The following is a 21,101-nucleotide window of genomic DNA, read 5'->3' on the forward strand; positions in this document are numbered from 1 at the left end:
ACGACATATCTTTCACATGAAGACAATGCTTTACTCTCCTGTAATTGCAATTTTCTGAGGAAAAAAGCACCACATAAAAAGGTATGAAACAGTGCTGGCATAGAAGCAGCATGTGGAGGAAAACACATAGGTTTCTCGAATCAGCTTTTCCGTTGGGGCCAGGCACGTTTGCGACATTTCTAATGGTATGGCCTCCGTCCTGGCCTATGCTGCTCCCCAATTATACGAGTCCCTCTCGCCACTGCCTCCTCCCGCTTTGCTCTAGCTATTTCCTCGCTTTAGAAAGCCTCCATCTCTCCCAAAGGAAATTCTCTGTATCCTACAAAGCCCAACTCCAAAGCTCCTTCCTAACGAGCCCAGGAAGTATCTCCCCACCCCCATGATGTTTCGACCACCCCTATCTCATTCAAACTTCTATTATGAAGACTCTTCGTCTAGCATTCCTCTCTGCTCAATGCCCAGCGCTCTGTCCCACGCCCCCCAGTGCCAGGCATGATCTACAGAGCAGGTGCACAGATCTGGCATCATCTCCCACTGTGACTAGTATGGCAACTGTTACAGAGTTCAAAGACTTCCCTCTTTCACACCTCCATAGCCCAGGTAGTGATGTAAGCCTACCGAACAGAACGAACCATGGGGGGGTGCCCGGTGGCTCAATCTGTCGAACACCCGATTCCTGGTTTCTGCTCAGGTCAGAATCTCAGTTCATGAGTTGGAGCCTCACATGGGGGTTCTGTACTGACAGTGTGGAGCCTGCTTGGGATTCATTCTCATCCCTCCCTCCCTCTCCCCCACCCCTACTGGGCATGTGTTCTCAAAATAAACTTAAAAATTGGAAGAAAAAAAAATACAAAGCCCAACACTTGTGTTCACAGTCTGGGAGGGTGGACCCAGACAGCCTGGGTTTGAAGCCCAGCTCCACTGTTTGCCAATTTTGTGACTTTGGACAAGTTCTAAGCTTCCTGTGCCTCAGTGCTGGTTTCCCCATCTATAAAATAACACTGCTTACCTTTTCAAAATTGTGAAGATCAACGGTGTTGATAAGTGCTTGGAACAAGGTCTAAGAGCAAACCCTTCATGGGTGACTGTAGAGTTTTAAGGAAAGTCTACAGCATAGACTACTGCGCATGAACTACTAGACATTCTAGGAGAGTCAAGAGTGTCAATTATCCTGTTGAAAACATGGGAGTCGAATAGTCACAATTGTAATTAATCTCAATTATTGTGATTATTCACAGCTCAAAATGTAGCTGTTAACTGGATTCTCCTCCTACCCCATTCCTCATACAAACGAGTTTATAAAGTTTAAATACAACTTGGACAATTTCACGTCCCGCATTTCCCCCTTTGTTTCCTAACTACCTATTGAAATCACTGCAGAGACTACAGATGGATCCCATATTTCCCAAAATGCTACAACTGAAGATGGGTAACTGCTGGGGTGGGGGGGGAAAAAAAAAACCCACAAGTAAACGCATTCAAGATGAACTGCCCTCAGACTAGTCTTGCTTTGTGAACCTGCTCTTAATTCTGATCTTGTGCTAACAATCAATCATTCCCCTCCATTACATTTTTGATAGAAATCTATTTCCAGAAGCCATCTTCCCCCTCTGTATAATTTAATAGAGGGCTTTAATGTAGCTATGGTCATTTCATCTCGACTTGACCGTTAATACCATACCAATACTGAAGTGTCCATGCCTCGGCTTGAAGTCCAACATAACACTTCAGTTTAGTAGAAAACATCTCAAATAAAGGGCTTGGTCATGGAAATTCTGACAGGACACTGAAGCCTTAATTCTGTCACCAAGAAATGTTTCCCTTAATGGCCTCATTCTTTCCTCTAACATAAATCCAGGCTTTGTAAGTACCAAAGAAGTTTCCAGTTGGCTCTGAAAAGGGTTTTCTGCACAACTGTTTGAATCTGAACCCCCTGCTCCACCCCCACCAGCCTGGTAGTTCTTCAGCACTCTCATTTCTAAGAGATCCTATCCTGTGCTTCATGAGGGGGCTCTGGGGATGGAATCATGTAAAATGTCACAGCTCCTAAGCGTCCAGCACCTCTCAGCATTTAACATCAGTTTGTCTTTCCTTTCAACTGACGGAGGTCTTTAAAGCAACGGTCAGTTTTCACAGTTCCACTTGGGCACCCCCATTGCCACGCTCCTCCGTTCCTTCTCACATCAAGGCACAGAAACATTTCAGGTACGAGCAGTTTAAAAATATCAGAATCAATAAAGTTGAGCTACTACTCCCTCTGGAGCATGACGGTCTGGTTTCAGCGATTAGCATTCTCAAATGAAACACTTAAATGACTGTACCAAACACGTGCACCAGAGCTGGTTTTAACTTTTCACCCTGTACCCAAGCCATCTCCCCCGTCCTGCTGTGGCCCATAGTATGCTGTTTAATTTGTGGCAATAGTATTCGTTATGGATGTCTAGATACTTCTCTGAAGATAAAAGGCACATTAAGTAGTTTGCTATTAAATTTACCATTGCTTATAACAGATACAAATTAGCATTTTGTTTCCTATTTTGAATAGGTATGCTTAGCTTCAGAGAGTTATTTTCTGAAGTCATCTAATGATCTATCCTAGTTGACATCACTTTGAATTATAAACGAGATTTAAAAAAAAGTATGCAGGCAGAAGTCACTGCAATCCTTCTGGCTACGGACATTCATATCTTAGGTCTTTTGTGTAACCATACATCCAACAAATATTTATATAGTGTCTACCAAGTGCCAGGCACTGCATTAAACAGGAGACAGAAACAAGCAGTCCTTGCTCTCAAGGCTGGCAGAGGAGACGAACGACAGAGGGGGAGGGTCCCATGACTGGGAGAGCGTCCAGAAAGGCAGGGAGAATAGACGTCAGAGCTAAACTTCAGGCTAATATTCACAGGTGAGACAGGGTATCGGGGCAAAAAAATTTGAACAGGACCCTTTCTGGGAAACTGCAACTTATTTGCAGTAACTGAAGCACAGAAAGAAGCAAAGCCATCGGTAGACGAGTCTGAAGAAACCAGGAAACTTAAGAGGTCTCGTTCAGGAGCTGGACTTCATCCTAATAGGAAAGCTCCACAGTGAACACTAGTTTGAATACCTGGAAGGAAAACTGAACAAGAATTAATGTGCCTAAAAACTTAAGTTTGAAGAATGTCGCCTAGGAGTGAAACGCTCAGAGGGTAGTAAATCCTATCATTAAAGTTAAAGAGGAAACTTCAAGGTCAGGTCCATCTGCAAAAAATCATTAGGGTTTCTCCTGCTTAGTCCAATCATCACTCCCTACACTACTGAATCAGATTCTGGTGGGGAGTGTAAAACTAAACACATTCACTTAACGCACTAAGTAGCAATTCAGGAAGCCATTAATCAGAAGTCATTTCCTATCAAGTATACAGCACCAAATGGGAATATCCAACAATTTCATCCATGCATCCCTCCTTCTAATGAGTATTAATGCATTTTTATGGAGGGGGGAAAAAAAAGCATTGGAAAGAAAGGCAATTCTAACACCCACCTCCACCATGGTTCTCTTTTAGGTATTTGACAATTTTATTCTTTTTGAAGATGAACTAAGGCTTTGATCTGACCTCAAGGCAAAACCATCAGAATTTCAAATTATACTCTTCCACGGATCAGTCTTTTTGGGATTGTTTCGATGGCCCCGGGAGATCCCCTACAGTTAACACAGCTTCTCATCTGAAGAGTAACCAACGAGAAATGGGGTGCCAAAATGCCAACACCCCAGTTTTAAAGATGGGAAATCGTGGGGCCAGCTTTGAAAATCAGTGGGTCGTCACTAATGTAGATGAGCTAGTACATGGGAAGGAAATCTGTTGAAGGCCGTCAACTTCGTGATTCGGCCCAACTCAGACCCCAGCCCCCTTCCACCTCCTAGCACTTGGGTGTCCACACCACATGGCTCCCAGCGTCTTGTAAGCCACAGGAAGAACCGGATATCCTTTTCTGCAAAGCTGCCAACTTTACCCCGTTAAAGGTCATCCTCCCTTAAACGGGCCCAGTTTTCTGCAATTCCTTCTCTCATGCAGCCAACAGAGGGAGGGCAGGGGGACTTTCTTCCCTCAAACATCAACCTTCAGGGGCACCTGGGTGGCTCAGTAGGTTAAGCATCTGACTTTGGCTCAGGTCATGATCTCACAGCTTATGGGCTCGAGCCCCACATCGGGCTCTGGGCTGGGAGCTCTGACCCTGCTTGGGATGCTCTCTCAAAAGTAAGAACATTTCATAGAAATAAGAACACACCATCAACCTTCAATCTTCAAGAGAGAAGAAACACCATCCCACTCAGGTGAGCTGGTAAAATCTATTCTGAAACAGGCCTTCAAAACTGAAGGCCACAGCCTAAGGGAAATGGATTTTAAACCCCTAGCTGCTGAAAAGCAGCTTCAGTTAGAATCACAGGAGAAGTACAGTATTTGGGGGGCGCTTAGAGCAATGGCTCCAGATTCAAGATGGATGCACAGCAGCACACGGGTATCACACAAGCATGCACACATTCCCAGCAGACCCCGCAAACATCCAGTGTTGATCACTCAGAGCCACAGTCTGTTGATCGTGGTCACTGGTGGGGATCTGATGCTCTTTAGGGGATTCTTCAAAGATCCTGGGGTAGTTGTTCATTTTGAAGATCTGGGACTTTGAACAGAAAAAGCAGAAAAAACATGCCGAGATGGAACAGATTTAACAGGCTCACAACGGTTTGTCACATTGATAAGCAGGTCACATTTGGAGAGAATGTTTGTACCACTGAAATTTGAGAAGTGTAAGCAGTCTTGCTGGGGGGGGGGGGGGGGGGGGGCAGGGGGGGTCTAGTAGTCTAGTTGGCCTGTTCCCTTTCCTAGTAGTGGAAGGGTAAGACCACTGGCTCCACTACCCCAGAGAAAAGACAACATTTGAGCAGCACGGTGAAGGTCTCTGCTGTTCCGTGACAGAAGCTCTCGGACGCAGCTGGTGCACAAGACTAGCAACAGGAGACAGACCTCCCAAGGTCTGAATCTCAACCTCCTCAATGACCAGGCCAGAGAAACCCTTCTCCCTCTCCTGGAGGGAGGGAACAGATTGGGGGCAAGGACCAGCTCTCTGCTAGCCTCACAGGAAAAAACCAGCAAGGAGCCCATCAAGCAAGAGGAAGTTAAGCCTCACAAAAATCAGAAGGCAAATTCTGAGATTACCCTTGAAAGGACAGAGCTACAGAGCACCAAGCTGGTCATCTAAGAACCTTAACTATCTCACAGCTCCTCGCTCTACGTTCTGCGTTTTTCCTTTGTTCTCCAGCGTGTATGGCCCTTGCTTTCACGATTTCAGGCAGCCAATCAATGTTCACAGTGGGATCCTCCTCGGTTACCAGCCCTGGTAAGATCCACCTTCTCAGCAGTACCCCTGTACTGCCATCTAAACAACAGCATGAAGCACAAACGGCAACAATCCAGGAAGTCTTTGGAGAAGTCTTCGTGTGCTTATAAAATGCTTTCTAATAGCATAGATTAGAAACCCAGTTTTAAAGGGCTACCACTCACAGCTTCGGTCTTCTAGCTCTGAACATTTACCAAGGGAGAGGATATTTTAGATTTCAAGCTATCTTACTTTATGAACAGGTGAGATATTTGGAGCACATACGCCTCTCTAAGGTATACTTAGCTACAGCTATTCTACTGACCAAAGTCATGGACCATATACTAAGAGCTAGAAGATGCTGCCTCCATCAGGTGAGAAAACATAAGCAATAAAAAAGTCTCCAACTCCAACTGCCATCTCGAGAGGGTATGCTGCTAAAGGCACGGGATGAGGGGCTCTTCTCCTGAAGACCAGGACTCTACCAAACACAAGATTTTAAGTTGGTAGAACATTAAGAGAAAAACAGTGTATTCTAAGTTGAGTATACTCTAAAATGAGGAGATGTTACCTTTGAGGAGAGTGCCAAAATGCAAGTGTTAGGGAACTGTATTTGTGCAATTAAAAGGCATTGTCCTGGGCAAACATCCAGAAGTTATGAATAATGGATTAGCGCATGCATACTCGAAGTCAAATGCTGAGCATACATACTAAACAAAATGTAACGAGCAGATAGCATATTAGGTTGTATTTGAAATGGTTTGTGAATTACAGTTTGTAAACGCAGTACAGAAACTCACCCAAATAAGACCTGTGGTTTAATTCTTCCCCAACGAACCACATCAACCACATACTCGCTGCTCTATTTTGTCTACTTTGTAAGAACTACATTTCAAGTACTAGGTAAAGGCAATCCACAGAATGCAGAGGCTAAAACGAGTCTGAAAACAAAGGTTCAGCCTTACCCAGATGAAAATTCAAACTTTTCACTTACCAGAGCAAAAAATGTCAGAAAACAGACCTATCCTATACTGGTAAGAGTGAAAGGAATGGGGTACACTTAATACTGGAAATGCAAACTGTAACCTTCTGAGAACACGGCTGTACTCATTAAGACCTAAGATGTACACACATTCTTCTAGGGATCTTTTATAGAAATACCATGGTGTCCAAGGATATCACTGACAATATTTCACAAGTGTGAACTTAAAGCATCAGAAATGGAGAAGTTTGATACACTCCACATGCAACCACTAAATAGAATAAGGAAGATTTTGACAGGGAAGGATATCTACTGCCTACTGTGGTGGGTGGATATTGGAGAAGGATTTGAAATTTTGAGCTCTTGAAGAGTGACTGAATAGCTTATCTCTGAGGGAGGGAAGAGAGAAGAGCCTACAATTTCACTTCTTACTTTATGGGAGTCAAGCTCACATGAAACCATGAATCTAATCCACTCCAAAGAAAAAATTCAATGTAGTCTGGGGGGGGGGGGGGGGGGGGGGGGACAACCATGAAGGACTCCCTTACACCCCTAACACTGCCACTCTGATTTCAACAAAATTGACTCAAATAAGCAGGTCTAGAAGACACCCAGCTTATCCTGAAGTTTTAACATATAAGAAATGACAGTTTAACACCTAACCTTCATTTCAACAAGTATTTTTATGTTTCCATAGGTTCCCACCCAAATGTTACAAAAAAATAGACATAAATCAGCCCAGAACCACACTTGCCATTTTTTTTTTTTTAAAGGAAGGTTCAAGAAAAAAAATCTCATTTTGGGGTGCCTGGGTGGCTCAGTCAGTTAAGCAACCAACTTCGGCTCAGGTCATAACCTCACAGTTCGTGAGTTCAAGCCCCATGTCAGGCTCTGTGCAGACAGCTCAGAGCCTGGAGCCTGCTTTAGATTCTGTCTCTCCCTTTCTCTCTGCCCCTTCCCCACTCGTGCTCTGTATCTGTCAAAAATAAACATTAAGTTTTTTAAAAAAAATAAAGTCCTATTTCCAGCCTACACCCAACCATTGCCTAACAAAGTTCAGGTCCACAACTGGAAAACGTAAAGAGCCCCATCTTCCTTTCATCTTTTACAAGGAGTGAGGCAGTAACACACCTTTCTCTATAAAGGAATAGCTCTTGATTTCCCAACTCTCAGGGATTGATTCAGAGTTGGAAGCACTCATGAAGGTAGACTGTTAACTATACCATAAAATAGCTGCATTGAAGACATATTTAGGAAGTGTAAGAAACCAGTTCATGAATTTGAACCTTAAAAGATAAACCAACTCACTAGCACAATTTTAGGGTTCTAAGAAGTACACAGTCTCTCTCTAATGTGCTTAGTATTAAACAGCATTAGGATAATATTTTCCAGTCTACAACATACTCTTTCCACTTACCCTAATAAACCTTCACCCAGATGGGAAATGGAACCAAAACTAAAAATATAGATGGTGAGGAGAGCCAGAAGGTGGGCTTGTGAGCCCATAATGCCCTCACAAGCTACCAAGCACTGACTTTAAATAGAACACAGTGTATAGAACAGCTACCTAACACGCATGATACACAACTACAGATACGAGGTGGAAATAAAGGATTTCTCCCCAGATGCAAGAGGTAGTTAGTACACATACAGTCGCATTCGCACTAAAGGAAAAACGTGCCTCCTAGCATGGCAACTCATTATGATTGATCGAGGTAACTTTTAAATGTGCTGACTTTGTTCTGGACAACAATCGGGAACCAAAAACAAGACGACTCACTAGAATGCTACATGGCCCAAAATTAGTTACAAGGAGTCCAACCTAAGGCATAGGTAAGAGCAATAAAGAACAAAAACCGAGCAAGAACCAGAAAAGCCGCATGAATACAAAGTGATTCCATTTCTTTTCCTCAACACCCACACAGAGACAGCAGTTTCTGACAAGAATGTTCTTGGCAAAAAATAAAGTTACAGGAAGGTTTTTTTTCTTCAATGAGAAAAAGGCAGCTCTATATGCAGATTACTAGGCAATACCGTTTGATTTTTTTTTTTTTTTTTAAACAGTCCCAATTTAGAGACCTCGTTTTGAAAATATCTAAACCACCTTTTTTTTGGATCACAAAGAAAAAAGGACTGGAAATATTGTTCCCATTCGGAATGCTGGTTTCATGTTGTACTTGAAAATAAAATCCAACGTGACAGCTTACCTTGGCACTGGAAGCCTTGTTTCCCAAACCCCCTGAAAAACAGAAACAACAAAATATCTTAACATATCTTGTGTTGTATACCACAGTTTAAGCCAGTTATGAAACAGTATTCCACAGAACTAAGGGTTTATACATGAGAACCAACGATTTTATAGGAAAACATGCTCAGAGTACTGAATAAATTCGGTTTTGGGGGAAAAAAAACAACCTCTGTATGGCTTCCAAAGGCTCCTTGAATTTTTTCAATGTACAACAATCTTCTCTAAGTTTACACTGTTATTAATACTGAAGTTTCAAGACCAGACGGCTAGGGTATTTGGAGTTGGCCATGATGTTCAACAAGAGGACTATGTTTGAAAGCAGTACTTTAATTTGGTCCCTAAAGACCAAATGAAAGTCATTGCTCTCCCTAAAGTAAGAAGTGGCTTGATTTATTATAGAATAGGGGTCTAGAAACCTCCAAACAGTACCCACTCAACATTGTTTTGATTTAAAAGACCGGTTTTACAATATAGGTTTATTAAAATTGCACGTGAATTTTTTTTGGGGGGGGGGGGGAGAATCAACAGGATTCAAAGCAAATACAGAGGCTATTTTGTTCTTGTAGGTTACTTTATAAAATTTACTCTGCCCTCCCTGCCAGACACATTAAACCATAAACACAGTTACAACTAGAATGAACTGCACTAAAACTCTAGGATAAGTTCTAATCTTTTGCTTTACATAGCCATCCTAAATTGACAAGACACTTCATGTTTAGTCACACCCCCCCCCCCCACATAAACCCAAACTTTTATGGTTTTTGAAGTGTTTTAATATTTAAAACAAGCTGGTAAGTTAAGGACCCACAGAAACAATGAAAGATAACTGAAGTTAAAACCACTGCAAGACAATCCTCGTGAATATTTTCCAGGACCTTCCGAGTAGTTTACGGTCAGGTGAATTAGCCAGGGAGGAAGCTGACAGGGAGACCTTTATTTTCCACTTCACATTACACCTGGTGACCCGAAGTGCCACAGCAGTTCACCAGGGGCTCATCCTTTGGGGCACCAGAGAGTGGAAAGACATTAGCGAGCCTGGGTGTGTAGGTTACAAGTCTTTCCTAATTTACCTACTTCTGGCACAGACAGGCAGCAGTCTTACTGTTCCCTTTTTATGGAGCATGGGATAGGAGGCTGCAGGACTCCCCTTAACTAGATGCACTATCTTCTTTGCCCTGAAGCTCTAAGAACTTATTTTAGAGAACTGTAGATATGGCTAACTTCTCCTTGGAACACAACTGCTTCATATGCTGACTACGCAGTGGTAATCATTCATAGACACGGTAACTGTGCTTTTCACGGAACTATTGAGATTTGTAAGGAAAAAACTAAGCACCTTATTAGGACTAGGCTTGTCCAACTCTCCCTTGGAGGGGATTTTCCCCAGGTGTGGTAGATTCGGATAGTCCTCCATAAGGGTAAAGTTAAGCACCTTAGCACATCTGTGGTGCCCTTAGAGGCGAGTTCCTCCAGGTGTGATGGATTCAGATAATTTCCATAAAGGAAAAATTAAGCACCTTATGAGCACATTCGTGGTACTCATGATTCCCCCCGCCGTGTGAATTCAGATGCCATCCAGAGGCAAAATTAAGCGTTTTATTAGCAACATGCTTGAGGTGCTCTGCCTCCAGGTGTGATGGATTCACAAAGCTCTCCACCAGTTCTGCCTAGGGCCCCAACAAGGTAGGTCACGCAAAGGTTAGTGGCAAGGTGCGCTGTGACACTGTCACCCGAGTGCAGCCCCTAGCCTAAGGTCGACAGGAATTAAGGAACCCTTGCCTTACTTCTGACTTGGGGAGCTTCCTAGCCACATTCATCAATTGACAGTAAAAGGCTGGTAGGTATCTGCCAATCTGAAGGGGAAAAAACTGGGACACCCAGTATTCCTGAAGTTCCAGCTTTCTACACGTCGGGGTCTGTGGGAGAAGGGGTCGCCCACGTTCTGAGAATCAGTAAAAGCCAGAACCATGACCGGAAAAGGGCATGTACGGCTTTCACCTGGTCTCACGGGGTGCGGAGACCCCTGAAGGCTTTCCGTTCGTCAGGAACCCCACACCACTGACTTAAGTTAATGCCTGCATTCACTGCTAATTCTACTTGAGCTCTGACACCTTACAGTAGTGTTCTTAACTAAGGCCTCGGTCCTCCTCAACCAGGCTGCACGTCTAATCTCGTGTTGACAGGGTCTGTTTTAGACGACTCCCTCTGCCCTTCTGCCATTCGCCTGGTTTTAGCGCCCCCCCCCCTCCCTCCCTCCACTGCAAGCTTTCAGCAGTTTGCGGTCTCTCCACCCCCCTCCCCGGGTTCACCCGGACAAGTCCGGTCTCCCGTGCCCGGCGGATACGAGCTACAGTAGGCAGGGACCCAAGCTAGCAGCGCAGTCCAAGCCCGCTGGGGAGCAAAACACACCCCCGAATGCGCCCAGCCTGGCTCGCCCGTAACTTGGACCGCGAGGCGCAGTCGCCGCCGCTCCCCGGTTACTTCGGGCGTGTTTCTCCGGGAAAACTCTGCCCTTTGGGCTCTTTCGCTCCCCTTCGCTCACACCCAACCAGCAGCTCCTCTGTCGGTGCAGAAGGGCGGGTGCACCTGGGAGGAGGACGACACTGGACCCGCGAAGGGGATCAGTGTCACTGCGGCGCGGGGCCAGCCTCCCCTCCTGCGGCAGGGGGGTGTGTGTGACCTGGCGGCGACTTCCCCGGGAGTCCTGCCCGATAAGCGTCCCCGGAGCGCGCGCGCCGTTCCGGGCGAGAGTTCGGACTCGGCCAGCTTTCCAAGTTCCCCGAGTGAGTCAGCCCCGGAGTGGGCGCGCCCGGCCGTGGGGGCGGAGGGGGGGGGGGGCGAGCCAGGGTCCCCGGAGCGATGCGACCCAGGCTACGAAGGGACCGGTCCCCAGCCCCCGGGCGCCGCGAGAGGGGGTCCGGGCGGCCGGCCGTGCGCCCCGGCCCGCGCGCACCTACCAGATGAAGTCGGTGCAGTGGCTGCAGAAGGTGGGCTGCTTGAAGAAGCGGGCGATGAATTTGTGGTTCTTCACCTCGTGCACGTTCTTCTGCCTCAGCGCCCCTTTGCGGGCGAAGCGGTTGGCCACGTCCTGAGACGCCGTGGAGTCGTTGGCCGGGAAAACGTCAGCCATGGTCCCCCCAACCACCTCTTGCCTCCGCCGGGGAGCGGCAGCAGCCGGGGAGGGCCGGGGGGCGGGGGCGGGCGACCCCGGGCGGGGGACGCGGGCCGGCGGCCGAGGTCGCGGCGCGGCGGCGGCCGGAGAAGAGTCGGGCCGGAGCGGGCGCGGGAGCCGGAGCCGTTCGCTCGCTCGCTGGCCCCACGCTCACTGACAGCCCGGCGCCGGGCGCTCGCGCTTCCTACTCTCGGCGGCAGGGGCGGCCCGGAGCGGCGCCGCCCACTGCGCATGCCCGGAGCGCGAGGGCCGCGGGGGCGCGCGCGGGGCGGACGCGAGCGCGAGCGCCCAGGGGAGTCGGCGCCTCCGCGTTTTGCGAGCAGCCCGGGGAAGGGCGGGGGTGGGGCGGCGGCGGCCTGGGCCGGGCCCGCCCGAACTTGGGAGCGGAGGAGGACGCCGGGAGGGCGGGCCGCTCTCCTCCGCCGCCTTTCTCCTTTCCTCCCTTCCCTCCTGCCTCTCGCCCTCCTCCGCCTCCTCTTCTTCCGCTCCTCCGGCTCTGCCTCCTGCTCCCTCGGCTTCCTCCTCCCATCCCGGCCAGCTCATCCTTCCCCGCCCGGCTCCTGGTCCCCTCTCGCCCCGGCGGGACGTCCGACTCGCTGCACCGGGCTCCAGGCAGCGCCCGCCGCCGCCGTCTCTGGGTCCAACCCGCTCGGACGCCCGCCCTTCCTCACCTTCCGAGACGCGGCGTTGAGGCTTTCTGTCCCTCCAGCCGTAGGTGCCCCCAAACGCCCCGGCCTGCGCCCTCCACGCTGCTCATATAGGGCAGGAGGAAAGGCTTGATTGCAAATCTTCGCACACTGACCCTGCCACCTGCCCCTAACTGTTGAGCTGTGTTTCACCTGCATCTCGCATAGACGTCTAATGTGCACGCGGGACGGTTAAAGGACTTGTCCTGGTTGTTTATCCCTATTTATCCCGTTGCTCGTTGGGTACTACAGTTGCAAGGTTGATTATCAGCCTTTCTTGATTCTACAAGTCCGGAACCTTAATTTAGAAAGCGTTTTGCATCCTAAGCTAATTACTGCAATGCTGGCAGGTGCAGAGTGCAGCCAGAACACTTGTAAATTACCAAGTGAAACTGCTGGTGAAAGAGCTGGCAGGGATCTGCCAAGGACACGTGGGGATGGACCAACTAATCACTTGCTGAATATTTATTAGTTCTGCCTGGAGGGTGCTTAACATACAGAAGGGAAACAACCATCCCCCAGCGTCTCACTGTTGTTTTTCTACGTTGTCAGATTCACTACGGTCACAAAACGACGACACGAGCTGAAGAACATCAAGAAAGAGAGCAGGCTGTTTAATTCTTCAAGAAGTTTAAAATAAAAAGGAAAAAAAAGTAAAGATATATGCCAATTTTAGAGTCCATCACAGGGATCACCTGGGGCTACCATCTTTAAGATTGGCTCGTGGAATGCCTGATTCTAGAAGTGTCTTTCGTGTTTTAGCAAGTGTAAGCTATAGACTGGCCATTAGTGGAGCGTGGGCTTTGCTGGCCCCTTTACAATGTTGTTAATGCTAAGAGAGTGCACCTGTTTGATGCTCTGATCAGAAATTTCACCCATCATGGCAGCGCCTCCGGGCCAAGGAGGCAAAAAAGGAAGAGGCAAGGGAAGGAATGAAAAGCAGAGCATGTTGGGAATATGGATCAAATTCTCCGCAAAACACTGTAAGCATTCCAAGCCATGGTTGTTTGTTGTTTAAGAATCGTAAATCCGATAGCACACAGAATAAAACACACAATTCTTTCCTCCTCACCATCTTAAGTGTGGTCCTCACACATTTTATAAAGACAGGATTCTTTCCGTTTCCCTAAAGCTTTGATGTAATGATGGGAGAAAAAGCCGGCAGAGTTGGAGGGTGAGATTGCAGAGACTGGAATCCCAGAGTAAAGTAATACGGAAGATGAGCTAACAACCAAAGGAGCCATGGCAGCAGCTTGGTCATCTCCTATGTGGTGGAATGGAGTGACTGATCGCCCCAATGGGTGGACCAGATGGAGACAATATATCTTTTCTTTCAGGTTGTGACTTGGCTCTCTTGCCTCAGTTGTTACTGTTGTTTCTTGTGGGTGAAGAGAGAACTAACTAGAAGCCAGTTGATGGATAACTGGGCTGAGCCTCAGTGGTCGGTTGCCTACAGCATAGCCCAATTGTGGGGACTGTGGGTGGAGATGTACCAGGAACAGATTTACCAAGCAGTGTAACGCTGCCCCTGGCAAGGACGGATGGAAATGTGGGCTGCGGTTTACCCCTGCACCCAACCGGAGAATTCTCCTTCATAGCACTGAAATGGAGGGCATTACAGAAAGGGGGAGAGGGAGCGGTAAGTCAGTCCTGGGCATTGGTAATGATTTTAGAATCAGCTGTTTCATGGAGAAGGTGCAGGAAAGAACAGGGAATGGTAGACTGAATATGGTTTGTCAGAACGCTTCTCTGTGAGTCCTGCCTTTGAGCAGTAAGTTCCAGACTTTGTACGGGTCTTGCTCAGACCAGCAGGACCCAGAGGCTGGGGGCTGGGATCAAAGTCAGGCCACTGCAACGATGACTCTAAAACCAGACTGGTTCACTTAAAACCAATAATCTTTAGGCTACCACCTAAAACTTGTTGCTCTGTGCAGAATCACTATTCTGTTTTCAAATGGACCAGGCCTTTTCAAATGGAGCAATAGGAATCGTTTACGTGTATAAAAAGCTTGATTCTGCGATTTATAGTAACCAAGATAATTAAAAGGCTCGTGTTTTACTCTATGCACTTAATCCAAGGTTTCGGAGAGCTGAGAAAACGGGGGGGATGTATAATTACTTAGGCAGTGTTTAGAGTTGGGGTGAATGGCAGGTCTCATGAAATGGTGAGAGACAAAGTCTAGCTGGGAAGTGACTGTCGCTCGGTAAGTTAGGAAGGAGGATAGTATTTCCTGGGGGTGGGTCAGAAGCCCCAGAGTTAATACCAGCACGACCAGGTACGGTTGTCCAGAGGGTTGGAGGAAGACTTAACCTTTCACTGTGTCCTCTCCTGTACCTTAGAATATTTGTTTCTAGTTTAAGAAAAATGGTAACTTTTAAAAAGCCTGGAAACAAAACACCAAAGATTTCTAATTAGCTATATGGTATTAAAAGAATTAATTTGCTCGTAAGTAGAAGAAGCAGGAGGTAAAACGGTATTCAAAGTAAGATTCCGGTTTTTAAAATGTCTGCACACTTACCCACACTTGCATCTATAGGAATATAAATGTGTTTGTGAATGCACATATGTGTGTAAAGGCACATACAGCAAAATGTTCGTCTAAGTGACTATCTCTGGTGCTGGGAACATAGATACTTTCCTGTACTGGAAGAGAAGACGTTGGCCTAGGACTCACATTTTGAAAGGGCATCAGAAGCCATAATTTTTTTAATGTTTTCCTCTAATCAAAAAGGAGGGATTTGTTATTTTATTTTTTTTTAAGTTTATTTATTTATTTTTGAGAGTGACAGAGAGAGGCAGAGAGGGAAAAGGAGAAAGAGAATCCCAAGCAGGCTGTGCACTGTCAGCGCAGAGCCGAATGTGGGGCCCCGTCCCAGGAACCGTGAGATCATAACCTGTGCCAAGATTGAGTCAGAGGCTTAACTGACTGAGCCACCCAGATGCTCCCGTTTACTATTGTAAACACAGACAGTTTTGTTGCCAGAATTTTGTTATTGTGGCATGAAGTAGAAACTGCCAATTGGAACGTAAAATATTTGAGAAATCTGTTTTAAGCCACGGACCCTCACCTCTTCCTTAGCCCTCAACTACAACTGGGAGTTGAATTCCTGAGTGGATTGCCCAAGAAGGCTTCTTGGTGGCCAGTATTTCGGCTTCCTCCTGAAAGTGTTTTTTCTCCACTTTTTTCCAGTTTTCCGTAGTAGCCATGGCACAAACCAGATGTGGGCACTTACTAGTTTGTGTAACTTGAGTAAATTAACTTCTCCTTCTAAAAATGGAGATATTCTTAACCATCCTAGGACTTTCTTAAGATTTTAACCAGTTGAGGGGCGCCTGGGGCGGTCGGTTTAGCGTCAGATTTCAGGTCAGGTCATGATCTCACGGTTTGTGGGTCCGAGCCCCGCAGTCGGACTCTGTGCTGACGGCTCAGAGCCTGGAGCCTGCTTCGGATTCTGTGTCTCCCTCTCTCTTTGCCCCTCCCCGACTCATGGTCTGTCTCTCTCCCTCTCTCAAAAGTAAATAAACTTAAAAAAATATATTTTTTTAAAGGATTTAACCAGTTGACGAGTATAAGTGTTTAGTAAATCGTAAAATCTCATACAAATGCAAGGTAGGGTGGTCCTTCTTGGCTTTACCAAGTCTGCATTTGGGGGGAACAGAGCTGAGAGCTCCCGTGTTCTTTTAAGTTCTTTCTTCCAATTTGACAGATGTATTTCGCTCCTCTCCCAATGACTATGAGGCAACACATGGAGGGAGTATAAAAACGTACCTTAGAGGGCGCTGGGATTCTCAGTTGGTTAAGTATCAGACTTTAGCTCAGGTCATGATCGCAGTTTGTGTACTCCAGCCTGCCTCCCTCTCTCTCTCTCTCTCTCTCTCTCTCTCTCTCTCTCTGCCCCTTGCTCACCTGTGCTCTCTCTCTCTTTCTCTCTCTCAAAAACAAAAACAGGGGCGCCTGGGTGGTTCAGTCAGTTAAGCGTCTGACTTTGGCTCAGGTCATGATCTCACAATTTAAGAGTTCAAGCCCCACCTCGGGTTCTGCGCTGACAGCTCGGAGCCTGGAGCCTGCTTCAGATTCTGTGTCTTCTTTCTCTGTCTCTCTCTCTCTCTGCCCCTCCCCTGCTCATGCTCTGTCTCTCCCTCTCTCTCAAAAATAAACATTAAAAAAACCTTTTTTTGACAAAAACATACGAGTTCACATTGCAAATAGATACCGTGGTCCCCCACCTTCACCTTTAAGTTGCTTTTCAGCAAAGGTCATAGTGCCTGGATTCTTTGCAAATGCTAGTTATGTGACAACCCCCGCAACTCCCATGACTTGCCATTCACTACTGATTAAAATGGAAATGGGTACATAAGAGTTGTCCCACTTTCCCAAACCTGGCTGGGGAAAAGTATCTGCCCACCTGTGTGCGAAAGTGTACCTCTCACCCAGATTCGACAACTGTCGCTTCACGATGAACCTTCTTTCACCCATCCCCTACCTCTCCTCTTTACCTCTAGATCATAGAACCTTGAAACAGCACAAAACATGCCAAACGTCATGACCAGGAGGAAGCTGTTGGGGTGACGGCTATGTTCATTGGGTGTGGGCTTCCCATGTGTTCACATATCAAAACTCACCAGATTATACACTTTGAATTATACAGTACAGTTTACTGTAAGTCAATCATTCGGCAACAAAACTCTAAAAACTTTACAAGTCGAGGAGCTAAGCACACTAAACCCAACAGACAAACCAGAAGAAAACTAGCGGAAACACCAGTTGGCCCTCCCACAAGGCTTTCAGCTGCCCTTGCCTGGGGGGCTAAGACAAGCCCACTAGGTCTGGTAGGTGACAGTCTGGTTTATTTCCATTCCAGAACTACTCCCTGAGCTCCAACTCTGTGGCAGGCGCCTGGCTACACCCAGGAATACAAAATAAAGAAGATATGCTTCCTGCCCTCAGGGAACTCAGTGTTCTGCTATCACTCGGAAGGAGAGAGCTTCAGCCCTGGAGTGGAATATCATTTAAAGAAGCACAGTCCAGGGGCGCCTGGGGGGCTCAGCCAGTTAAGCGTCCAGCTCTTGATTTCGGTTCGGGTCATGATCCTGGCGTCATGGGATCGAGCCCCACCTCCTTGGGCTCTATTCTGTGCTGAGCATGGAGCCTGCTTAAGACACTCTCTCCCCCTAAGGGCACCTGGGTGGCTCAGTCCGTTAAGTGTCTGACTTCGGCTCAGGTCGTGATCTTGCACTTCATGAGTTCGAGCCCCCCGTTGGGCTCTGTGCTGACAGCTCAGAGCTTGGATCCTGCTTCAGGTTCCGTGTCTCCCCTTATCTCTGCCCCTCCCCTGCTCATGCTCTGTTTCTCTGTTTCTCAATAATAAATAAATGTTAAAAAAAAAAAAAAAAAAAGACTCTCTGCCCCTCTCCCCACTGGCTCTCTCTCTAAAATAAAATTCTATGAAAATACAGAGGCACAGTCCAATAAGAAAAAGGAAATAAGAGTAAAATTAAAAATATATCATTTATTTCTCGAGTCCCCCTAAGAGAATCAAACAAAACCCAATTTATAACCAACCCCCAACCAGACTTTTCAACCCTTTCTTCCCTTTCTTCCTTGCCACACTCATTGGGATTTCCCACATTCTCAGTAGCCTCTCAGAAACCTCCTCACCCCCCCACCAAAAAAAAATTTACTCCCCTACCCACAGCTAGATCTACCCTTACTTTCTCCCTTCCCCTTTGTCATTTTTTGTACCCTTTATTATATATCCTTTTGGACAAAACCTCCCTCCAACCTCTCCTTTCAGGGCAAGGACTTCTGTATTCTTTCTAGGATTTTGCATTACGAAAAGTCTAGGAGCTGGGTTTTTGTTGTTGTTTTTAATGTTTATTTATCTTTGAGAGAGAGTGAGAGACAGAGCAGGAGCTGGGGAGGGCCAGAGAGACGGAGACAGAGAATCGGAAGCAGGCTCCAGGCTCCGAATTGTCAGCACTGAACCCAACAAGGGGCTCGAACCCACAAGCCGTGAGATCATGACCTGAGCCAAAGTCAGACGCTTAACTGACTGAGCCACCTAGGTGCTCCTAGGAACTGGTTTTAAACAATAGTTGGGAGTGGGAGTAAACTTTAAGGTAGCTGAGCAGAGGGAAAGTTCTGGCATTGACCAGCTCCCCATCCATATGCACAGCAATGAATGCTAAGTCCTGGAATATTAATATATTATACGGTGTGCATTTTTTTTTTAGGTTTGTTTATTTAGTTTTGAGAGAGAGACAGAGACAGAACAAGCAGAGAAGGGGCAGAAAGAGCCCCGGAACGTGAAGCAGGTTCCAGGCTCTGAGCTAGTGAGATCATGACCTGAGCAGAAACAGGAGGCTTAATCACTTAATTGACTGAGCCACCCAGGCGCCCTGTGTGTGTTTCCCATACATTGATACAGTGGGAACACAACAGATACAATCCCTGCCTCTGTATAATTTACATTCTCTTTGTGCTTTCAGTGGGAGAGGGAAGGCTGGGGACATTCCACCTGGCAAAATGTAACTCCTAACATATGCTCACTTCTATTTTTATGACAGCCATCATTTAAAGCCCATGCATAACTACCTTCAGGGCTTTGATCCCGTTTCAGTTTGGGTGTTTTGTGCTGTGTGCAGTAATGAAGCAAAAATAGCACACCTCCCACCAATTGGCAGAGGGCAAAGATTGAAACAGAACTTGGAGAAGCAGCCCGGGAGGGATGGCCCGCAAAGTTCAGACAGGTAGGTCAGTAAGTGGCGTAGAATGCCAGCCCCCTCCGGGGAGGAGGCTGATTCATAAGTATCAGTGCGGTGATGACAGCTTGGTTCTTTTGAATGCACACTTAGTATTTTTTTGGCCAACGCTACAATCTGCAATTGTGTCTGTTCGGCATGGCCATGGAACTGGAAGGGAGACCCCTCCCAAAGTCCTGGAATCCATTCAAATGTCACTCCGATTTCTATACAAATACAAAGTGTGGCTTTAGCAAATAAGGAGAATAAGGAAAGTATTCAGAAACACAATCTATGGGGCGCCTGGCTGGCTCTGTCGGTCAAGCGTTTGGCTTGGATCATGATGTCCTCGTTCGTAGGTTTGAGCCCATGTTGGGCTCCTCCCCTGACATTGTAGAGCCTCCTTGAGATAGTCCCTCCCTCTCTCTCCCTCCCCCGCCTCTTTCTCCCTCTCTCTCCTTCTCCTCTCTCTCTCTGCCCCTGCCCACCCATGCTGTCTCTCTCTCAAAAAGTAAAATAAATAAACTTTTAAAAAGTTGATATTAAAAAAAAAAGAAACAATCTATGTAATAAATATTGATGGAGGATGCTTTACATGCTCAGGCACTGTTCCCAGACATTGGGGATGAAGACTGGACAGAAAAGACAGTTTCAGTGGAGAAGTGGGAGGCGTTAAAGCTTGTTTGGAGGGGGTTTAAGAAAGAAGGGAAGAAGAGAAAGTGAAGTGAGAGGTTACAGAGTGCTATGGAAAACGGTAGTAAAAGAAGTCAAGGAGGGCAGTCAATGAGGTTTAAACACATGTTTTATGGGCCAGTAACCTTACATTTGTGTGATGATAGGAATCACCCTGGAGAGGGAGCAGTGAATAGATATGTCCAGTAGATACATTGGCTGAGTATGGTTGGTAGGTGTTGGGGAAGAAAAAAAGTTGCGTATACCCACTTAGGTTCAGTGTTGGGTACGTGTGAATTAAATGAACAAAAGACAGATTGACAGGAGAAAAGACCAAGATGTATTCATGTACCTATGCAGAGGCACACAGAAAAATGTTACTCAAAGGGGTGGTTAGAATTGGAGGCTGATCTAACATGTCAGTAGGGAAAGACAGGTGAGAAAAAAGGGCATGTAGGTAAGAAAACAAATGGCTTCTGGGAAGGATGAACAGGCCTTTAGGAGAACAGATGGGAAATGTGGTATTTTTGTGACAACATCTGTGTAGGTGACTCCTTATCGCCGTGACTTTATCTCCACTGATAAAAGTTATGAAAGTCCCAAGGAGGAGATTTATGACAGTCGAGTTCTCTTGGAAGGCTCTGTTTTTAGGCAGATGGGGAGAATGGAATTTGGGGCAGAGTGACTGAAAAAGGGCCCAAATCCACAGGCGGTCACAAGAAAAGTCACCCTTGGGTGTCTTAGTTGGAGATTTCATTCTCTTTGGGGATGTCTAGCAACAGCCTCGGCTGGGTAAGACAGGAATCTCACATTGCAGGTGGGGTCTAAAGGTCTACGATTCGGGGGGCGGGCATCCTCCACCCCAAGGAGATCCAGACTCACCTGTACAGATGATAAAGTACCTTAACCCTGCAGCATTTGTATTTTTCGGTTGATCTTAGAAACAAACTGTGTATACTTGTATTCGAGAGCATTGGGCATATTGAGGGCTTTTAGCAGATTTGCTTTGTGATTCTAATTTAAAATGTGCAACCCACTAATGGATTTGGACTGTAATTTCAAGTTGCACTCATGCTGCCTTTGTAAGCGGCAGCAAAACGCTTAAGAGAACGTTAAGATTCATCGGTTTTATAAATTTAATCCCTTGGACTTATGAAACCTGAATGGTAAGTCTTAATGGGAGAACTGTGTTTGCCAGACGATTGATACTTCCCTGTGGTGTGTGAGGGTTTTCTTCAAGC

At 46.6% G+C, this 21,101-nt stretch overlaps 1 protein-coding gene across 2 annotated transcripts in view; it reads right to left on the bottom strand.

Moving 5' to 3' along the window:
* Positions 1-11,954, bottom strand: part of PRKCA (protein kinase C alpha) — a 398,747-nt gene extending 386,793 nt beyond the window's left edge. The window contains exons 1-2 of one of the 2 annotated variants that reach the window (XR_013552221.2): positions 11,546-11,950; positions 8,548-8,579 (exon numbers count right to left, since the gene is read on the bottom strand). Coding sequence is in view for 1 of the 2 variants with exons in the window: in XM_078438248.2 (XP_078294374.1) it covers positions 8,548-8,579; positions 11,546-11,718 (205 nt within the window). In the remaining variant the exon portion in view is untranslated. Of the gene's footprint in view, positions 1-8,547; positions 8,580-11,545 lie in introns of both variants that reach the window. The other variant, XM_078438248.2, reaches the window with a different exon arrangement.
* Positions 11,955-21,101: the final 9,147 nt, after the last annotated feature.

The sequence above is a fragment of the Panthera onca genome, chromosome E1 (assembly GCF_046562875.1).
Source record: "Panthera onca isolate mPanOnc1 chromosome E1, mPanOnc1 haplotype 2, whole genome shotgun sequence".
NCBI classification, from domain to species: Eukaryota; Metazoa; Chordata; class Mammalia; order Carnivora; family Felidae; genus Panthera; species Panthera onca.